Source organism: Ixodes scapularis, unplaced genomic scaffold (assembly GCF_016920785.2).
Source record: "Ixodes scapularis isolate PalLabHiFi unplaced genomic scaffold, ASM1692078v2 PGA_scaffold3__209_contigs__length_174095766, whole genome shotgun sequence".
In the NCBI taxonomy this organism is placed as follows: Eukaryota; Metazoa; Arthropoda; class Arachnida; order Ixodida; family Ixodidae; genus Ixodes; species Ixodes scapularis.
In genome coordinates, this window is record NW_024609868.1 from 15,404,550 (window position 1) to 15,427,524 (window position 22,975).

Below are 22,975 nucleotides of genomic sequence, written 5' to 3' on the forward strand. Positions count from 1 at the left end.
ACTAACAAAGTGAACATTTCAAAGAATCGAAGCTGCACGCCGAGCAGGCAGCTAGCACAGGTGGCCCGGTGCGCTGCCGGATGGCCTGCAGAGCCGTATATTGGGAGAGTTTGGCCAGTGGGTGTGGCGACGAAGGCGCCGGAGAGGAGAAGGAGCGAATGAAAGGGAGGAGAGCGCCGAAGGAGCGAGAAAGAAAGAAGGGAGCAGAGAGGAGACGACCGCCATTTTTGAGCAACCTTGTCGGAGACTGGTCGGAGAAGAGCACTGCTGAGGCTACGCGTCGTCTGCTACGGGCCGACTTCTTTTTCGCCTGAATAAACGCTTGTGGCCATACGCCGAAAAATCTTAATTTATTAGCTTTTTAACCCACCGAGGAATAACAGTATGTAATTTTCTTGCCAGAGCCAGCGATATAAAAGGAAATAATCGAGATTTAGATGCCGATCCCACGCATTCCGCCGGGAGAATGATCGAAGATGGCGACCCTCCCCACTCCTCCGCTGGGAGCAGCCGGGAGTTCACGCGCATGCGCTCATGCCTCTCGCTCTGCGCCGCGTGATGATTGGCTCACTCGGGAGGAGCGCGTCACGGCGGCGAGATCATAGACTGACCAAACTCTCCCCTACATACGGCTCTGATGGCCTGAAACTTACGGCGCCACCTGGGGGTGGCTCCGTGAAGCGAAGCGCGCGGGGTGTGGTCGCGGCGAAGAGCGGAGTCTCTACACCTTAAGTGCCTTCCTACACCGTGGCCCAGGGCCCAGTGCCAGGAAGAACGAAGTCTTTCCTTGATAAGCTCCTTCCGTTCGGCGTCTCCGTCGATTCCCGTCTCCGCCTCATTGTCTATAGGTTTCCGGGGCACTCCGAGCGGCTAAGTCGAGATTTGATCGCTGTTGTATGCTGCTAAATCGCAGTTTTTACCGGCGTCTTTTGTGCGAAAATCGACCGAATGAAACAAAACTGAAGAACGTCTACAAGCTTCCTTCGAATAGGAAACAACTGAAGCGAAATGTGAGTGTTTAATTATTCCCTTTCTTAGACATGGAGGCATGCTGCATGCCCGGTCTATAAGCGTAAGAATGAAAATATTTAAGACCCGTTCACACTCTTGCGATCGAGTAAGACCGAGAGAAACCATACCGGTTTTTAAGCCTATTGCGATCTCTTAGGATCAGCTCCGCTGCAGCGCATCCGGTCCTAAGAAGTCGCAAAAGGCTTAAAAACCGGTCTGGTCTCTCTCGGTCTTAATTACTAGGTCGCAAGAGTGTGAACGGCGCTTAAGCCCCTTCTTAAATTCACAAAGGAAACTAGCAGTACCCTCAACTTAGTAAAAAAAAAAAACAAAAAAAAAAAGCCGGGAGCAACTTATTATCACTTTGTAGGGAATGAGTCTGCAGCATTAGCAGATAACAATGCCAAATAACGAATGACAAAGCAAGGATCGTGAACGTTAGAAGCCGCACCCCTGTTTTTATAAGTTGTCATTGTATAATGGGGAGTTTTAGAATAACGCACGCAATTTTAGCCCACGCAAGCGCTCAATGTAGCGCCTGCTACGCAAGAGTTTTAGAATAGCGTTTCTCCGCAGCAACGCAAAAATCCTAAGCGCGTGCTTGCAACAACGCCACCAAGATACAATGGCAGTTTTTATTTCATTCACCAAATTCTGTACTTGGAAAAGAAAAAAAAAAAAAGAAAAAAACAGCGTTTTTGGTTCAATTTTGCCGGTCGTGTCCGCTTGCCTTGAATAGACAAGAGGGGTTTTGTGTAATGACCTTCGCACACGTGTGTCTGATTGCATATCTCGGCAAGAGGGGTATCGTGAACTGACCGTCGCGCACCGTTCCGTGGCCGAGAAACGCTCGCGCATTTGAAGGAGCAAGCTGCCGGCGATTGTTGCCGACCTTGCTGGGTCTTCCAAGCAATTTGTGGCGTGCACATCCCGTAAGACTGCAATGTCGTCCCAGCAAGCCCTGCCCTGCGCAAGAGCAAGCCCTGCCCAGCAAGCCCTGCCCTGCGCAAGAGCAAATTCAACCGCTTCTTTGGATGGCTGCCCTTTTCAATGATAACATAACAGCATACAAAACAAAAATCCCTTCTTCGGCAATTTTATTATCTAATGTCACAATCGCATTTGCTGCCAAGCGATAATGAGAGGTGTCGCTATCACTCTAAAAAGAGTCTGTGCGTTTACTTTCTCGCACAACACTCGGAGAGCCAATCCCCGCAACTTACGGAGGCAGCTCAGCGAATGACGATGCCGAAACATACGTTAAGAACAAAAAAACGCAGTCTGAGCTGTGACATTAAGCAATGCAAAACGTCACGCTTGCATTGCTTAATGTCACAACTCAGACTGCGTTTTTAATCTAAACATATGTTTCGACATCGTCATTCGCTGAGCTGCTTCCGTAAGTTGCGGTGATTCGCTTTCCGAGTGTTGTGCGAGAAAGTAGAGGCACATACTTTTTTTTAGAGTGTACAACCTGCGTTTCTTTACTATACGGCGCGCAAGTGTTCGAAAATGTGTCCTTGGCGCATCGAAGCGCAGGGAGAGGAACACCAATCAAAGGGCAGCGTAGAGAACTCGCAGGGAACGCGCGGTGACGAAGTTGCCAAGCAAGCGCCGTGACTGGTTGGTTGAGGTCCGGGGGAGAACAAAAGCAACACGGGCGCATCTCGAGGGTAAACATAAAAAAGCAAACGTAAAACGTCCGAAAAGACGAGACGAACTTGACGTCGTATCATACATTCTCAGGAACCTGAAGCATCTACTTTCCCTCAAAGTGCCATGGAAGAACCAATCGCTGCAACATGCAGGGGCAGCTGGGCGAGTGGCGATGCTGAAACTATACATCTAGACCTAAAAAAATGTATCGCAAATCTGTCGCCAGTCGCGTACGTGAAGCGTTCTACTAGCATCACGAACTCTGAGTTTCCCGAAGCTAGACGCCTACGTTATCGGCACTCTTCATCAGATAGTTTAACGAGTACCTTGTGCACACTCGGTGGTTGTTCCTAGAATAAAGCGATACTACCGCTAATCGAGCTAAATAAACCTGGCGATCTTCCAGAGTGACGAAAATAATCCCTTGAGAAGGGGAACAAGAGGGACAAAGGACAAACACAAATCTCCAAACGCAGTTAAGTGACTGGTGCGCGACTGAAAAAATCCGCTTGGTCCGGGTATCGAACCCGGGACCTCTCCATTACAGTGCTCTACCAACTGAGCTAACCACGGGTTAGATGTCAGTAGAGCAAACGGGTTTTATCAGCTGCCACCAGTCTAACACCAACAGGGGTGAAGCTTGCAATTTAAGGTTATGATCCATTGTCCCTCTTGTTCCTCTTCTCCAAGGATTATGTTCGTCATTCTTGTCCAGCTTGCTTGCACCTTTGCATTTAATTGCATTATAATCTTACAAAGCCTTCCATACTCGCGAGCTCCTCTCCCTCAGTGCGCACATGTGGTCGAGCTCCTCCTCGCCTACCCCTCTGGTCACTTGAGCTCCCCGTTAACCAATCAGCGTCCCGAGCACCTCACTCCTCCTCTCCCACGCGTCAACCACTCAGTGTGGAGCGTCGCGGCCACGCTTCTTTCCAGGCTTCACGAAATGCCTAGGCAAAAAATGTTAAACGTTTAAAAAAAGTCTTTGATGCGGTCTCAAGTATGACGTTGCACCAAGCTAAGTGCAACAACGCAAACTATTTTGCTTCTCAGCAAACTAGTTTGTGCTGTGGTACCCAGCATGGGGAAGCGTCATGCCCAAATTCACGATTTTTTTATGTCTAAGCATACTTTTTGTCTCGTCATTGGCTAAGCTGCCCCCTTATAGGTTGCTGCGTTTGGCTTTCTTAAGTGCTTTGTGGAAGAGCAGATGTTCCAGACTTCTTAGAGTGAAGATATATTTTAACATGCAACCGATATCCTAGTTACACGGTTTCTACGCCGGACAGCAATCGCTCGTCATATCGAATCTAGAAAAACTATATATCCGGAACTGCGCGCGGCACGGAGCCCCCAAGCAGTCTCCGAAAAACCGCGAGAGAGTATTGGCTATTTTCATCGCGTGTTTTAGAGCGCAGCTCTTAGGCGCCCGTTTCCGGCTTGAGCGGCGTCGGCGTCGGCGTCGGCGTTGCCGTCGCCGTCGGCGTAACCGCGCGGTGCATTATGGGTACATTTTCCCGAAGGAACCCGAGGTCCTCCCGAAGGACCTCGGGTTTTTTCGGGAGGACCTCGGAAGAACCTCGGGTTCCTTCGGGAGGACCTCGAGTTCCTTCGCGTGGACCTCGGAGGACCTCGGGTTCTTTCGGGAAGACCTCGGGTTCCTTCGGGAGGACCTCGGAAGAACCTCGGGTTCCTTCGGGAGGACTTCGGGAGGACCTCGGGTTCCTTCGGGAGGACCTCGGGAGGACCTCGGGTACCTTCGGTGACCTCGAGGAGGGGGTCACGTGACCCCCCCCCCCCCCCCGAGGTCACGTGACCACCTCCTTGGGGTGACATGACCCCCCCCCCCCCCCGAGGTCATGTGACCCTCCCCGAGGTCACGTGACTCCCCCCCCCCCCCCCCCCGAGGTCACGTGACCCTCAGTACCCTTCCCTCCTCCTTATCAAGAGCTGCGCTCTAATTCGGCGTCACAGGGAGTTGTAAACGGCTTTCATTTTTTAAAACCTCCGAATATCTGATTCGCTCGAGAAAGCTGGCGAGCAAACCTGCCGCTATAGCTTTCAGTTTTAGCCGTTAAGTGCCGTCGATTTAGCAGAATTTGCCAATATCGAAGACTACACGCACGTACATTTAGCAGCATATTCTTATTTTTGTGCGTTTTATGAGTATGCAAAGAATCACAGGGTTAGCGTTTGTATACACTTTTGTCTTCTTTTTTTTCTCTCTTTTATATAGAAGTACCTACGTTTTCTTCCAAACAGGATGTTCGAATGGACGCTACAGGAACTCGCCAAGTCGTCACCTACAGACCTTGTGCTCGGTCTGTTGTGCTTGACCCTAAAATGGAGTGTTTGGATGTGCGCATCCTTTGCTCTACTTCTGGTGGGTTTCCTTTCGATCGCCTGGTGGATACAGCGAAGGACGTTAAAACAACTGGAGCACTTGCCTGGAAGAAGGGAGATGCTGCCGTTCCTGAGTCACTACATACTTTTCAAAGCATGCTCCCAGCCTGAAAATCCGGCGGGATTTGGCCCATGTAATATCACTTTTTATTGTCTTGTATGCCCGAATCAGCCAGCTTCCCTGTGCCGTGGTAGATATGCGATGAAATGCCATATAGGCTTTGGTAATCTGCTCGGAATTCCTGCCCACATTTGGATTCGTAGTGTTCACACAATATTTTGTTTTACAGTGACAGTAATAATTATTTACTATAATTCATTTGTTTAAAAGTACCACACACTAAAACTCCTTAAGTGTTCCTTACATTGCTCCCTATTCTATACCTTGAGGGATGTTCCATGTGAAAGCCAGCGCGCCCGCTGGCTTTCACATGGAACATGGAGAGTCAATCATTGGAATTTATAAAAGAAGTTCGGAGAATGAGGACGTCGTTATTTTGCGAACCTCTTCTATAGATTGCAGTGATCAACTCACGGAATTTTCTATGCGAAAGCAAACGCAAGAACTCATTTCTCAAGGTATAGAATGGTCAATAATGTAATAAGCACGTAGGCAGTCTTATGTGTGTGACACTAGAAAACGATCAACTGAACTTGAACGTTATCGCTGCTACACGGACCTACTGATACGAATGTGACATAGGTATAAATTCGCCCTGAACGCCATTAAGCCAAAGGCTTCTTTATCGGGGTGTAATATTAATGAAGATTGCAATCTTAGCGTCATAGTCGTAAGGTGTAGTTATCAAATATTAACTGACCGGCTCGTTCAAATGGTATTCGAACTTCAGTTTGGGTTACTTTCAGTGGCCTTCAGCGCACTGTGTGGGTTCCACGCCTGCTTCCAAAGGTACGGCATGCACAGAGTGTATGCTGGCCTCCAGCCGGTCGTTATAATCTACAGAGCTGACTTTGTAGAGGTACGATCCCAAGCCTTTTTCTAATGCGGAATTCAACTGAGCAAAATAATAACAAAACCTTTATTTTCACCGTCACGACGATAAATGACATTTAAAATATCTTCTTCTCCTAGGAACTGCTTCGAAGCAACAAGATATTAACAAAGGGGTATGTGTACAATTTTGTGCATAGTTGGCTGGGGACCGGCTTACTGACAAGGTGTGTAAATCGTAGCATTTTGTTCGCATTTACGGGCGCGTTAATGCCGTCTGCGTAATGTTAATTTTCGTTCAAGTCAGAAGTACACCCGCGAGCGATGTGATGGTGAACAGCCGTCCTCTTGTTTTTGACGCTCCTGCAAGTTTTGGATCAAGCTCTGTTCCAGAAGAGGGCTAGAACGCAAAGTTCCGACCCTAAGCCACGTACCATTTGAGACGTTGAGAGTTAATATAGCTTTAGGGCAAGAAACCAGGTAAGGTTTTTCACCTTCATGTTACCGGCGGGTGTACATGCTTTCGTGGCACAATAAACCTTGAGTTGACGCCCATGCATTATAGTCGCACATGATTCTACTTGATATGCTACGATGACGTTGGGGAACCAACTCTGATTTGAACGCCAATACACGTTAATCCATGTCATGTATTTGCGAAGTTGCCATACTGTCCTGGCTCTAGAATAACTGATTAAAATTAAATGTACCGTAATAGGATTATGCTAACCACATACGATAAAATGGACGTGATTTATTTATTAATTTTAAGAACTTCTCTCTTTGTATTTTTGTTAGTCATCTTCGTAATTGTTTTTCAACCAATTTGCTTTCAAGTTCGGACAGTACCAAGTAGTCCATGCGCAAGTCTTGGTTTGTCCAATTGCTGCTATGATTTTATATGTAAAATAATTATTGGTGATTATGACCCGGTGGTGAACTTAATTTTTGACAGGCGTTTTATTCAAGGCAGCGTCTATATCCTATATCAGACTTTTAGTTAAGAAGAAGAGTAGAGTAGAATAAAATCGTACGCCGAAAAGTAAGCTCAGTTTATTGCGTTATAAGTAATATGGTATTCTTGAATATAGGCTGAGTATAAACGATTCAATTATTTTATGCCTCCGAGCGGGACAGCGTACAGTGAATAAAGCCCATACTGTTAAAGTTAAAGTGTTGTACCTAAGTTATACCTCCACTCCTTCCATTGCCGTCAAACACCAACTCCACGTGTGGTATACCTCCCACATCAAACAGTTACATTCAATATTCTGCCACACAATGTGAGCGGTAATTAATTATCTTATGTTATGTTTGCTTTTCTCGAGCAGTACAGGAGAGAAGTGGAGGTCGCGAAGGCGGCTTTTTACGCCAGCGTTTCATTTCCGAATCCTGGAAGATTTCACTTCTGCAATCAACACCCAGTCTATGGTTCTTGCGGATATCTTGGGAAAGAAGTCACTTGACCACAATGGGGTTGACATTGTCCCCAAAGTTACTCTCTGCACCCTAGACATAGTCTGTGGTAAGGCCTTTGATGGATTTGTTCCTTAGATGTACACTGCGCGACACAGTTAATGTGAAGAAGCCATTTGTGATTTTATGAGTTTTACTCAGAGAGGCTTTGGGCAGGCATCAGGCATAATGATTCGCGTTGTTGGCCAAATCAGCGCTTTCCATCTCACTGGTGGTTTTGATGAGAGCCTTTGAATCCAAGAACAGGAAAGCGAGCATGGCGATTCTTGGTTTATGATAATGTGTTAGGCCAGTGTTTCTCGAACTATTATTTGCGACCCTAAACGGAGGTCGCGACAAATTCAGCGGGGGTCCCGAAGAAGCTCAGGAGCTTGAATTAATGAGGATTAACTTGACTTCGCTGCGATAAAGTTGATGAAAACTAAGTACTGAGAGTCGCTGCGTTCAAACTCCGCACTCGTTTTTAGAAACTCGGATTTAACAAACAGATTCATTTTTGTTGAGGAAGGGTCATCCCTGCTGGCATACGTTTTGGGCGATCGTTTCTAGCTCCGCTGATTAACAGTTTAACTGTCATATAAAATTTCAGCGTCAATTACATGTATTGGTTGCTACGTAATATTTTCTATTTTTGATAGGTCTAGAAGATTTTGGGAAGAAATGTGTTATGAATTGTACAACTCGATAAAGAAAAATTAATGTTCTGCGCCTCTCTGTTTTCTGTGAAATTAAAATAGAAATAACAACTTGGTGCAATCTCAAGTTAGTATATATCAGTAAAAATGCTTGCACATTCCGTGTATGTTATTTTTTAGGTCGTACAAACATGTACCTAATGTATTTCCACCTTTCAGAAACCATCATGGGAAAATCTCTTAACGCTCAAAACAATGAGGACTCGGCTTACGTGAAAGCTCTCATTCAGTACGTTGTGTTTCATGTCAATTTCATGCTTCAAAGAAAATCTTCCGGATTGGAGTGGAGACTAGATCGTACGAAATAAGGCAGACGATTTGGTGAACCATTACCATAGAAAACTGTAAAACAGGACGAAGAAATAAGATAAAACTGACGAAAGCTGCTAAAGTGCCAACATGTTGGCACTAATGCCTCAGGCGTCAATGTCGCTTTCTTTCTTCTTTTTTTTTTTACCTTCTATCGTGCCTTTGCTAGATATTCATTACGCCTCAGTAACCTTAATATTTCTGCTTCAGACAAACTTGCCACCCATGTTTCGTGATCATCTTCAATGACTTTTAGAGGAGATATAAGTAATACGCTTCCAGAAAACTGATTTCCATGTACAGGCCGTACTATCAATGGGAAAATATAGCAAGCAATGCCTCCTACTTCAGGTTGAGCGAGCTGTTCTTGGAAAGGACGATAACGCCGTTTGCAAATTACGAAGGTTTCTTTAGGATGACCGCAATGGGAAAACAGTATAATCACTGCCTCAGTGTACTGCACGCATTCACGAGAAAGGTGAGTTCCATAAACTATATCACTACCTACGTTATTTTATGGATCATTTCTACCTTAAATATTAAAGCTGGGGTGCCGTTGCCGTGAGCGGCTTCTGCTCAGTCTAAGCGATGATCAGACTGCAAAATAAATTCTCGATATTAACGTAACACGTTTGCCGCAGGGGATACTTTTATCTTCGTTGTTGATTGATTAATAAATTAGAGATGGCGCATTGATTATAGTTCTCCTTCAAATAACCGTGTCTCTTTATTCAGTGCGGGAAGAATAACCGCCCGCCCCAGTCTAGATTTTTAGCTTCATCGGAGTCCCGCGTTGTTATTACAGGTAATTGGAGAACGAAAAAAAGACATGATGGCCACTATTGACACCGGCTCCATTCTTGGCAACGAGGATGAGAATGGGTCTAATTATAAGAAAATGAAAATGCCTTTCCTCGACTTACTTCTTCTTGAACACTTCAAAGACCCCAAAAACATCACGGAGGAAGACATCCGGGAAGAGGTGGACACGTTCATGTTTGCGGCAAGTTGTCGTGGCATGTCTTTTCGTCCCGGAATAACGTGTGTGACGGGCTTTGGCGAGCAGAGATCCTACGTAATGTTTACCGCAATCTCTAGACTGACTGCCCGCTCACGGTGAATAGATAAAAGGAAAATATTTTGAGGTGGTTGATGTTGGGAGGTGGGCGTTCTTTCGGGATTTTACGGTATTTCATTGAAGTTTGATGTAACAATCATAAGGCAACCAACAGCGCTCTGAATATGAGCATATGGGTGTTTTCATCTCAACTCAAGCACGGTTTTCTAAACATTTTTTTTTTAATTTTGATTAAAACAATTAATGTTTCGGCAGCATTCTTGAAATAAAATACAGTGTAAACGGCAAGTTTGGCGGATTTTTTTTTTTCTTTCATGTTATTGGTTATTGAAGCGGCCGAGGCGAAAACTGACGTTTCTTCAGCTAGTCAGAGAGGGCATGTTTGACCACTCGCTGTCTTGTCACTTATAAAACTATTGCACCAAGAGTCTTTGGCGACAATTTCAAAGTATTTTTGTTGTGCTATTGAAATAAGTTTTTTTTTTATATTTTGGAATACCTTCCTCTTTTTAATGTCGAACTGTGTTTCTTTCGTTATTTTTGGCAGCGTTTGGCATTTTTTTAAGCGTTACCTACTTAAGATACTTTAATTAACTTGATATCGTAAGAAAGCCTAAACTTAGTCCTTTTTATTCGTTTTAAATTTAATATTGTATGTAAAAGAAAACATTTGCTACATACATTTGAATTAACCAATATTTCAAAAACCGCCAGTCATCGGAGCCAACCAAAGTCCACGTCAGATTCCGTGACCCCAGGAACGTCACGTGAAGAAGGCGCAGTAACGTTCACAGAGTTGGATCGGCCCAGATGGCCAGCAATGCACGCCGCGGAAGGACGCAAAGCCAAACAAAACATAGTCAAAAAAAGAAAGAGGAATTAAATAAGCGCGCACAGTAAATAACGCCAAAAACGCATAGAAAAAACCCCTGCATAGAAAAAGAAAAGGTGAAATAAGCGCACACAGTAAATCAACGCCAACGCGCATAGACAAATGCCCTGAATTAAAAAAAAATGACTGAAAAAAGCGCACACAGTAAATCAAGCAAACGCTCTTCCAAAGCGCATAAACAAATCCCCTGCAAAAAAAAAAATCGTAAGTATAACAGTGTTAACCACAGTCCCAAACATTCAACAAGGAGCAACAGGTGGGAGATGCCTGTTGAAGGTCATGACCCGTTGGCTCATCGGCAGGTTATACAGAAAGGTACACGGAAAAATTCAAGGGTTGAACGAATAGGATTGAATTAGCTACAATCACTCCGCTACAGGGCGATCAAGGTAGATTGCATGCATAGATGACATTATACCTGGATCTCCATAAATACTGGCCAGGATTGAATTAGATTTGTAAATAAGATACGAATCTCTCTGGGGCTCGCGATCACGGTTGCTTTTGAAATTGGATTGTAAAAATGTAAAGTCCAGTTTGTCAAACGTGTGTTTGGGTAAAGCCATATGTTTTGAAAGGGGGAGTTTGGGAAAATGAATTTACATGCGCCCTGTGATTGTTAAACCTCAATCAGAAAGGTGTGCTGGTTTGGACCACGTACTGCTTACCGCAGGTGCCACATGTGAGGAGGTATATCACATTACTTGTGCCGCAGTTTATTAAGTTTCCGTGGATAATGGAGGTGAAATTGGAATTTGTACTCCCTACCGTGGTTTTATGTGTCACGTGTTGACACACCTCGCAATTTGTTCTTCCACAAGGGCGACTGCCAGTACTTCCAGTGTAGGTTGTCTTAGACCTAACTATGGCGTCCCTAAGATTGCGTGAGCGTCTGTAGACTACTCGGGGAACGGAAGGGATAATCCTTGCGAGGCGTTCACTCTGTTGTAAAATGTTAAAATGTTTTCTTAATATGGGTGCGACATTCGGAGATTATTGTTGAAAGTGAGTACGAGGTTCGCCCACCGCTCCTCTGTCTGAGGGCTCCGTTCGCTCAACAAGAGGTCACGATCAAGGACCTGTGCCTTATTGATCGCATCATCTATGATCTTTTCCGGGTATTTCTGTTCTCTCGGGAATTTGGGTAATTGATCGGTGTTTGTTTTAAAATTCGTCGTTGTTTGAACATGTACGTTTATACCTATGAGCCTGACTATAAAGTATGCTATTTTTGCAGTGCCGTGGGTGGCAGCTGTCGTAGTGCAAGTATTTCTGACGATCCGTAGCTTTTCGGTACAGTTGAGTAGCCAATTTAGAGTCATTAATTAGCACTCTTGTTTCTAGAAAGGTAATTTCAGATTTTGAGTAACTATGTTTTACACATAGTTACTCAAAATTTAAAATCTAAAAAATCGCCCTGTAGCGGAGTGGGTGTAGCTAATTCAATCCCATTCGTTCAACCCTTGAATTTTTCCGCGTACCTTCCTGTATAACCTGTCGATGAGTCAACGGGTCATGACCTTCAACAGGCATCTTCCACCTGTTGCTCCTTGTTGAATGTTTTGGGACTGTGGTTAACACTGTTATATTTACGATTTTTTTTTTTGCAGGGGATTTGTTTATGCGCTTTGGAAGAGCGTTTGCTTGATTTACTGTGTGCGCTTTTTTCAGTCATTTTTTTAATTCAGGGGATTTGTCTATGCGCGTTGGCGTTGATTTATTGTGTGCGCTTATTTCACCTTTTCTTTTTCTATGCAGGGGTTTCCTCCGTGCGTTTTCGGCGTTATTTACTGTGTGCGCTTATTTAATTCCTTTCTTCTTTGTTGACTGTGCTTTGTTTGGCTTTGCGTCCTTCCGCGGCGTGCGTTGCTGGCCATCTGAACCGATCCAACTCTGTGAACGATACTGCGCCTTCCGCACGTGACGTTCCTGGGGTCACGGAACCTGACGTGGACTTTGGTTGGCTCCGATGACTGGCGGCGTCTGCTGCGGCCGTGCGTGGAGAGCGGGGGGGGGGGGGGGGGGGGGGGGGGTACAGCAGCGTTTTTTTTAGAGCGCAGCTCTTAGGGGCCCGTTTCCGGCTTGAGCGGCGTCGGCGTAACCGCGAGGTCACGTGACCCCCCCCCGAGGTCACGTGACTCACCCAGGTCACGTGACGCCCCTAGGTCACGTGACCCCCCCGAGGTCACGTGACTTCTGGGGTCACGTGACCTAAGGGGGTCACGTGACCTAAGGGGGTCACGTGACCCACCCAGGTCACGTGACACCCCTAGGTCACGTGACCCCCCGAGGTCACGTGAACCCCTTGAGGTCACGTGACCCCCAGAAGTCACGTGACCCCTTGAGGTCACGTGACCCCCCTGAAGTCACGTGACCCCCTTGAGATCACGTGACCCCCTAAGGTCATGTGACCCCTTCAGGTCACGTGACCCCCGAGGTCACGTGAGCCCCCGAGGTCACGTGAACCCTGAGATCACGTGACCCCTTAGGTCACGTGACCCCCTGAAGTCACGTGACCCCCTTGAGGTCACGTGACCTCAAGGAGTCACCTATCCCTCAGTACGCTTCCATCTTCCTCCTCAAGAGCTCCGCCCTAACCGGCGTTACAGGGAATTGTAAACGGCTTTCATTTTTTACTTGGGCTCTTTTACTTGGGCATTTGTACACGTGATCTGACAGGTGGCGTGGCCCGGGTGTGGAAACCGAAAACAACTTTAACCGATTCTGGCTACCAGTCTTGAAGAAGGCCTGTCTCAGGCCGAAACGTCGACTCACTAAATGCTTCACAACTCCAGCAACGTTTCGAAGTGCGACTTCATTACTTTATATATATATACTAATTGAAAAATAAGGTGATTAAAAAATTGGGCTTTTGAAAGAATCGATTTCGAATTTCTTAGGTGCTGAAATTATAAAGCGCAAGGGACAACCACGGTCATGAAGTAAACAGGACAGCGCTATTTCTCTCTACTTCATGTCCCTGTCTGTCCGTTGCGTTTTATAATTTCAGTATGTTGAACCAAGGAGCCCACCTTAATATTTTAGTAGAATTTTCTAGGTTTTCGAGACATTCGTATACTCAAAAGTATAATACAGACTCTATATATACGATATCAAATCCGTATGGAATTTCTGGTGATATCAAGGTTCTTACAGAATCTTAAATAGTTTACACCGTAAGAGCTTGCCAAATTTTGCCATAAAACATCAGCGGAATATGGTCCAAATCTTTTTTTAATATGCCGAAATACAATACAATTTTTCCTAACTAATTAGGCGTAATTAAATTTATTCCGCGAGCGTCACAGATGAGTTCTGGTTCAGCAGTGTGAGATGTGAAAAAATAGTGTGCTGTCAAACATGCGATCCCCGACAGGTGTAAGAAACGTCAGTTTTGGCCTCGGTCGCTTCAATGATCAGTAACTTAGAAACAAAAAAATCCACAAAGCTTGCTGTTTGCACGGTCTTTCATTTCAAGAATCCGGTTAGGTGCTTTGCGTTCTTCACCCCGACGGACCTGCGAGACAATACCGATCCGCGGCTTGAACTGGCGTTACATTAGCGACCATTATGGTGATCTTACTGCTGAGCCTACACTTTTAACAGCGCGCATTTTGCAATTTTTCACCATCGAATTAGTCTTTTTTGGCAAGAACAAGAAGGAATATACCACCAGCAGGATACGATGATGTCACGTGGAAGACATGTATAGCGTTTTGCCTCGAATCTTCCTTCGCATAAATATCCAGCTTACTATACTCCGTTTCACCTTATGTTGTACCCCAGCGAAGGCTAGAAGCGCGAGCTCACAGCTTTGGCAGCTGCCCTTAATGCACGAGAGCTTGTGTCGCCGAGATGTGCCCCAGAGCAAGGAACTCGCACTTGTAGCCTTTCCTGCGGTACATCATAAGGTGAAACAGAGTATAGACCTCTTTCCACTAGACGCCGTCGGTTCAACCTTGCTGTTTTGTACGTAGTTTGTGCCATATTTTGTTGGGTGGATGCAGGCGTTTGATGCGGGTTGTATTAAGTCGTTTTAAAACACCGACAGCATTGTGTACACGTTCCCTTTTCGACAACTCCGAGAAGGCCTGTTCCTCAAATCCGGAAGAAGGAAAACATCACGACGTCAAACATGACTGCGGCAAATTTGGTTCATTCTATGTTCGCTTTCAGGGTCACGACACAACCGCCATGGGCATAAGCTGGGCGCTGTTTCTGATAGGCCACAGCCCTGAAGCGCAGCAGAAAATACACGACGAACTGGATTCCATCTTCGGGGACGACACAGAGCGGCACGTCAACCACGAAGACATGAAAGAGATGCGCTATCTGGAATGCGTGATAAAGGTTACTGATATTTTCGTTTCAACCAAACTGCTGGTCCGTGATCATAGTCTTCTAAGTGCCATGAAGTGTGCATAAAAGTTTATTTTTTGTATACTTAGGAGTCACAACGAATCTACCCTTCTGTGCCATTCTACTCAAGGCTTTGTGAGGAACCTTTTGAACTCTGTGAGTTACCACATGATATTCAAGCAATACTGCCCTTAGTAGGCAGGCAGCGTTCGAGGTAGTTTAGAGAAAAAAAAAAAAAAAAAAAGCCAGAGTGGAAAGGCTGCCGCCATCTATGAGCGACAGCGGCAACCAGATACGTTGCTTGCCGCCGTCGCGCATAGATGGCAACAGGTGTCCAGAGTTCGGTGTCTTCATTTCTTTGCGGGGGACACGGTCCTGGGAAAACACCTCCGCTGTAAAAAAAAAAAAAAAAAAAATAATAATAATTTTGGCAGTTCTTTTGTGAGTCTTCTCGAACAAGGTATCTAGACGTCTAGTTCGAAAAGTCTAACAAAACGTCTGCCAGGTTTGAAGCGTTTGTCCTGTAAACTACCTTGGACGCTTTGATTACCTCCAAAATGTGATTTAATTACAATTACATCTACTTCACTCCAAAAGTAGTTTAACTACAATGAATTACTACTATATGAAAAGTAATTCAATGCAATTACAAATTACTTTTAAGAAGTAATGCAATCATTTTGTAATTACTCATGTTTCACAGCGACCCCACTTGGGCCGTATAGCTTTAAACGAGTTGTTTACAATCCAGTGTATTTGTTCATTCCTCGTCCAATGTATTAGGAGGCTTAATCATCGCTGCATAAATGTCACGTATTCTACTTTCCTTTTGTGAATTTTGTTAAATTAATGATAGAACTTGACAGTTTGGAGTAACAAAGTCCTACATTATGATATTTTAAATAAATAATTAAAGTTAATTTACTCGAAGACGCCAGATCGCTAAAGAAAATTGAGTTGACACACTTTTATTATCCAGCCAAATAAAAATGCAAAAAATTAGTCGTATCTGAATATTTGAAGTGTTAATGTAAAACTACATTCCACACGTGCTACTATGACCACATTAGTGTACAAACGTTCCATGTTATTGGCAATTGTTTACATTGAGTCGAAATTATAATGGCTCAGAGTAATATATAAGAACCGAATCGGGGCTCCCGAAGCAATGGTGACAATATTCACATTTAGGGACCATTCTCCAACATGCTTATGTAAATAAATCCGAAGTCAAACCAACAGCAAATAAACTTGAAAATACAAACAAAAATGGGACAGTACTGGAAGAGGAGCGTAAAAGAAAACTGGCAAAACAAATACACATAACTTCATAGACAATTAAAATTACCAACCTCGGCTGAAAGCTGAAGCTGGATTTTGTTTCTTTCGATATTTTGGCATGTTTAGACTATTTATTGTTTCCTGCTCACACCGCAGACGGTGCGACACGGTGTTGTCGATGTAGGCTGCAAAGGTGATTGTCTCTCAGCCCGCAGTGTAAGCAACAAATTAACAAACAGTGCGACGCTATTTCTATCTTGCGTGCGTGTGTGTGGTTGTCTATGAGTCCGAGTGTGTCACCGAGCGCTAAGCCGCTTGCGCGAGCGCTGAGGCTTTCAGAGAGGTTCCGTCGGCGCCGCAAAGTCTCGCGAAAGTAATTGTAATTGTGCCTGAAATTCTGCAATTACTGATGCTAGAAAGTAATTAAATTACAATTACAATTCATTTTAGCCGAAAGTAATTACTCACAATTACAAATTACAGAGAAAGTAATTCAATTACCGTAATTCAATTACTGTATTTTAGCAATTACCCTTTTCATAACGGTGTCACTGCTGACAAACATCTCGTATAAGCAGATCTTTTGTGTTTAAAATGGCTGTTGCAGTTTGCTTCTCAATAGTGCGGAAGTGATAATATACAACTACCTCCAGTGTCACTCCCGAATGACTTCTGCCATTTGTTTTTTGTTCCTCGAAATATTAAAAACTTAGTGTCTAAATAAAGCTGCATGATTCTTTTCTTCTTAATTCTAGCTAAGAATGTTAGCGCATCGGGCGATAAAGTAAGCTCTTGAACTACACCTGAAGTATTTTTTTTATAAACTACGCAGTTTGAGCAGTTTATTAAACAGTGAGGACATGAGATCTTCGTGTTTGTAAAGTTAAAATTACGAGAATTTAACCACCGAATGACTAGAAGTCGCCAGTCTTAAAGCCTGTGTTTGATTCCGCCGGCTTCTTTAAGTCGATACTGCATTTTGAAGTAAGTTGAACCTGTGTACTAATTTGTAAAACGCCTTCAATTCTCAAAAGGTGGCACGATGCTCCCCAAAGAAACAGTAGTTCAAGTGTCGAACTACTTTTTGCATCGGGATCTCAAAGTGTTCCCAAAGCCTGAAGAGTTTTGCCCAGACAGGTTTCTTCCCGAGAATTCGAAGGGAAGGCATCCTTTCGCCTACGTCCCTTTCTCGGCAGGTCCTCGAAACTGCATCGGTAAGGTCGTTACTCTGTTCCGCATCATGAGCAAACACTTCTCAACATAATTTTATGTTTTATTCACAGGTCAGAGGTTTGCGATGTCCGAGGAGAAGATCGTCATTGCCAACATCCTGCGGCGATACAAGCTTCAATCCCTTGACCACAGAGATCAAGTCTGTTTAGTCGCCGAAATGGTTCTCAGGCCTAAAAATGGCCTCCGAATCAAGTTCCTCCTCAGGTCATCTCCGAAAAGTACTTGAATGGCTATCAGTGGGCAAACAAAATCATGATCACGGTTGATGCTCTATGTAGCTCAGTGTCACGCTGTTAATATTAACCTAAAAAAATATATATATTTCCTCTTTCGAGCGCAGCTCTTATGCGGCCGTTTCCGGATTGAGCAGCATCGGCATCGCCGTCGGCGTCGGCGTAACTGCGTGCGTTGCATTATGAGACGTCACAGCCTCCCTGCTAAATTTACCGCGGAAACTGAATTTGTGTTGAGGCCATGTGACGACAGTTTTACCGCTAAATTTAGCGGGGAAACCTAAATTTAGAGGGGATATTGACGCCACGTGACCTCAGCACCAATTCAGTTTCCACGCTAAATTTAGCGAGGAAAGCGACGCACGACTTCGTGTCACGTTACCCATGAACAAATTCAGCAGGAGGACGGGAGGGGGAGGGGGAGGAGGGAAGAGGAGGGGGAGGGGAGGAGCAGAAGCGAAAGGAGGAGGACGAGGAGGTGGAGAGTTAGGAGGAGGGGAGGGTACAGAGGAGGGGCATACCGTCGATTCCCTCTGTACCCTTCCCTCCTCCTCAAGAACTGCGCCCTAGTTTCGCATTACTAAAATTTTTAAACGCTTTTCTTCTTTCTTTTTTTTTTATTTATTCATTTTTTTTTTGGGGGGGGGGGGGGGGGCAGTTTAGAAAGTGTTTAAACGATAGCCTCCCGAGAGGCCCTCCTCTCTTGCTGCCACGATCGGAGGCACATCCCGTTGCACTGCCAAGTGTGCTAGTGTAAACCGTCTTCTGGTGACGCTACAATTTTAGGAAGAAACAAAAAATACAGTGACGAGAGAAGTGCTCGAGACTTTCCACACTGTCACCAGTGCGTAAGTGAGGCGTCTATAGCATTTTCATAAACAACGAAGTGATTCTCTTTCCGCCCGAGAGTGGGAGGTTTATTACGAGCTCATGCGGCGGCTATGGGTGAGATAAGGCGAGGGGTTTGACACATGTATGACTGATAGACTATAGTGCCTGTTTGGGTTCATTCCTTTCTTTTTTCGTCTTTTCTGCTTCGAGCAATAAAGTTTTCAGTTGAGAGTCGGCGTTCGTCCTGTCTGCGCGTTTGTTTTGCTCCGTCCGTGTTCTTTTTCTTTTTTTTTTTTTCTAGCTGAGACTCGTTTAAATTGACATATGTGTACTATTGGGGAAAAATGAAATGCGAATAGAGGAGCGCGTGGCTCGCGGTACAGGCTGCGCAGCCTGGAAGTGAGCCTAGGGGCGAGGGTGCGTGGCCTACTTCGATGTGTTCACGCCCCTCGATTGGCGCTCGCCCAGCTTCGGCAGTGCGCCTCTCAGTGCGCTGAAAGCTGTCACCGCTATCTTTGCCTGCTCGGCGAGTGCAGCGAGCTTCTTTGCACGCGCTGAGCCAGCAAAGATAGCGGTGATAGCTTTCAGCGCACTAAGAGGCGCTCTGCTGAAGCTTGGGGAGCGCAGAGGGAGGGGCGTGAACACGTCGGAGTAGGCCACGCACCCTCGCTCCTAGGCTCACTTCCAGGTGGCGCAGCCTGTACCGCGAGCCACGCGTTCCTCTGTTCGCATTTCATTTTTCCCCGATAGTACATATATATACACAGCAGTGAACAAAAATATATGATATTTCGGTTTTACGTGCGTAACTTTCCTTCGAACTGTGATACAGATATAAAAATTTAATGGAACACTACATTAACGTATTTATAGAGTAGAAACTGATGCTTACTTAAATATGAATCAATCAACTAGACGTCGAGCAATACTTCTGTGAAACAAAATATCATATATTTATGTTCACTACTGTATATATATGTGGGACGTACCGCTCGGCTTGCTTCTGCGGCGTCTTCTCGTTGACGCCGGTGATGCCGTTGCTGTACTCGAGCGCCTTCTGGCGCCAGTAGTGGTAGTCCCGATCTGACAGCCTCTGGCCCTTCATGGCGTCTATCGTGATGATGAGGGGCGGCTGCTCCTGCGCAGGGATTGAAAGGGACTTCGTTTCACTCCAACCGCAGTCAACGCTACGATTCGATTGGGCCAATCAAGCAGGGCCAAAAGTGCCTCGTCACGGCGTTCGTCACCTTTGTCCAATTGCTCACCGACTAAACCAGTCGCACTATAGTCTTCGCTAGTACCGCTTCACTCTCAATGGCTGACGTGAGCAGTCACGTGGTTTAGCGACAACCAACGGCGTTCTCGTGGGATGTTGCAGTATATGCGTCTCGGTATACATAAAGGATTAGGCCAAGATTTGTCGAACTAAGAAAGTGAAAATAAACGTATACTACCAATGACGATTTTAGCAGTGAGAAGATGTTATACGTAAACATGTTTTTGTTGTGTATTCAGAGTGATTCACCAAAATAGTGTACTCTTGCCTTTCGTGAGTTCAGAAATGTGCCTTCATATGTATTGCCTATTGTTCTATTTTGTGTACTGATGCACTCCTGTAACAGCCCCTACGGGCTAACAGTATAAATAAAAATAAATAAAAATATATTTTATTTACGGGATACTGCAAGCCACCATTGTGGCCAAAGCGGGAGTGCGTTTAATGTTTATACAGAACTAAAATATCATAAGTTGTACGAGGTATAAACAAGAGTAAAAAGAGGAGCAGCTGACCAAAGCGCTGCAGTATTTTTTTTAAATGGCGTTTGAAGAGACATAATTGATCGGGTTACAAACTTAGCTCCATTTTGTAGACTGCCTTGTTTCTCCCCAAATGACACTCGTGATATTTCAGAACGTATTTGCCCCGATGAAACTATATATTTACCCCGATGAAACTATCTGGATCGCGGTTCATTTACTAAAGGATGCTAACCAGTGACAGTGTCTTGATAACACTTCTGCCAGGAAGATGTAACTTTTCTGAGAAAACAGACGTGATGTTTCACTTTTTAAATGTTCGAAAATTTAGGCTACAACACCGAACGAAGACACCACCTCTGTCTCGTCATCCCCTAGTCTGATCTCGTGGATAGATGGCGCTACGAGCTCCTCAAAAAAGTTACACTACACCAATGGACCTAAAAGGATGCGTATCGCCAAACTCATTTGCCTTATGTACGAAGCGGCCTTGGCTGATTGCGTTTCTGGCCAGCCGAACCAGGGACGCGGTTCCGAGCCACAGGTAGGCGAACACGTTGAGGGGCGGTGGCAGAGAGCGCCTCATGGCGAAATCCATGACCAGCTGGTAGCGCTGGAACCTCCAGATAGCGTCCAACTCCGGTTTTAGGTCCGCAGCCGTGTTGCTGCAATCGCGCGCAAACTTCACGCAGTGCCGCGGTGTGGAGTTCGGTCGCCTGCCTGTCAGTGTCACTTCAAATATTATTGATGTTTTGATCGGCAGCAATTCTCGCGAAACAGTGACATGGCCGTGATCGTGCAAGATGAGCACCGAGGGATTAGCAAGATGAGCACCAGCAAAAACTTAAAACGCCAAAAATATTTTGCATTTTTTTATTTGGTTTGGTGCTATATGCTATTTTGTGTCTGAGAGAAAGGGGACCGGTCTTTTACTAATACACAATTTTGGAAATTTCTTAATGATGAATAGATTATAGACTTGATCCACACGTGTTCAGTCACGGCACTGTTGAATCATTTATCAATGCAGTCGAAGATGAACTTTTTCGTAATTATTAGATGTTTAGAATGATGAGAAGTCTTGTTCATTCGTTGTTAAATGCCTCAGATGTATCTTTTTATTATTTACCAATGCCTGCAATACGTCCTTCGGGGATAGGCAGTATTTTGAAATAAAATAAATAAATGAAAATGTACGGTCGCCATATTAGTTGGACATGCACTGTGAGCACGCGCACTGGACACGAGCGCTTCCTCAGCATTCGAAGTGTTCTCGGATCGAAACGCATTCCACACGAGTGCTGACGTCAGTGCTCGGCGCGAACTCGGAACCAATCACGGACTTCACGCCGGAAGCGATGAGACCAACTAATGGCGGCTGCGTATAATCTATGCATAATTTCGCAATTTCGGACGTGAGCACTGCTTGGATCCACGAGTGATTACGCTTGTCTTTTAGGTGGCATTGCCTTTGCTCATTGCAAATTTAAACCGCGCTTCGCTGAACGCTCAGTTAGTCTTCGCCGGAATGTAACGTTACCTAAATCTAGAGCGGCTACCAAAGTTTCAGAATTAACCGTTATCCGACTTAAAATTTTCGAGCATAGGAAATTTTCCGAAATTTTTAACGAAAAAGTGCCGGCCAACGAAGTCAACGAATACATGCAGGAAATGGATTTTGTCTGCCACCTCGAACGGGCCTCAATTTCTCATTAAAAAACTTTTAGCCTTTCCACTTTAGTGAAGAAGGAAGACCAGCGAAGCTGTACTATGATGGGAATGAAGTAATGGCCGGCCGGAAGTCGGCAAGCCAGAGTGGAAAGGCTCGAAAGGTTGCGCCATCTATGAGCGACGGCGGCAAGCGGACAACCGACAAACACAACACTCTGGAGAGCTACCGCCATCTATAAGCGACTGAGACAACCAGAGTTTTGTGTCGACATTTCTTTGCGGGGGACACGATCCTGGAGAAACTTTCCTTTAACAGCTCCGCTGTAAAACTTTCGATAACTCTTGAATCAGAAAAGCTCGAAGCACACTTAAGCACTCCTTATGAGTTGTGAATGTGAAAGCATGCAAGCCTCTCGTCCGCTTCCTTTTTCGTCTGCTGCGTACTTTTCGTCGCCGCTCAGCTCGCGTGCTCTCCTGGGCACGCTGACTTTGGACGCTCCGTGTTAACGGCGCGCTGATGGACACGCAGCGCCATGGGGTGAGCGGCCGTGGAAACTGACGATCGGAGCGGCCACTGGGAGCCCCGTCGACGCACGCCAGCCAATGGTACCGAAGGCGAAATCCATCAGCTTTACTTCGCTCCTTTGGGATCGGGGAAACTAGGTGCCGTTTTCGCGCTTCAAACTAATGACGTCAAGTCGCTCCATACGACAATTAATGCTTTCGCATTATTAAGTTGTGAAACATTGGCATCGTGTCCGGGCCCCGCTTTAGGATTACACTTGGGCGGAGACTGAGCGTTTGGCGATGCGTGGTTTATTTTGGTGCTGAGAAAAACGCTGTATTCCTTTCTAGCGAGCGCCCCGTATTTGTGTGCATATAATTCGAACATGCGGCTTGGATACGTTACGGCACCGACCTGAAGAGTGCGTAGAGCAGGGTGAGCGGGATGAGCTTGAGGTGGACGAAGAAGAGCACGGCAAAGATTTACGGCCACAAGCCAGGGTTGGGACAGCTCCCGTCCGCGACTGCGAGCAGCGTCAAAAGGAGACGCACACCTTCGTAAAAAAGCTGCTTAAAATTGAATCGTTCAGAATGCAACCAAGAGTCAAAATTGTCTCAGGACAGTACTTGAAG

General features: G+C 45.3%; 2 protein-coding genes across 2 annotated transcripts in view; one reads left to right on the plus strand and one right to left on the minus strand.

Moving 5' to 3' along the window:
* Positions 1–19,543, minus strand: part of LOC115328407 — a 33,251-nt gene extending 13,708 nt beyond the window's left edge. The window contains exon 1 of the mRNA XM_042292306.1: positions 19,399–19,543. Coding sequence (XP_042148240.1) covers positions 19,399–19,514 — 116 coding nt within the window. The 5' untranslated portion in view covers positions 19,515–19,543. The remainder of the gene's footprint in view (positions 1–19,398) is intronic.
* LOC115328413 (cytochrome P450 4c3-like) lies at positions 857–17,684 on the plus strand. The gene is made up of 12 exons (XM_029989608.4): positions 857–1,010; positions 4,930–5,204; positions 5,938–6,050; positions 6,164–6,249; positions 7,354–7,547; positions 8,353–8,422; positions 8,854–8,980; positions 9,308–9,505; positions 14,649–14,822; positions 14,921–14,987; positions 17,147–17,326; positions 17,396–17,684. Coding segments are annotated over exons 1-12 (1,662 nt in total). The 5' UTR covers positions 857–1,008; the 3' UTR covers positions 17,572–17,684.
* Positions 19,544–22,975: the final 3,432 nt, after the last annotated feature.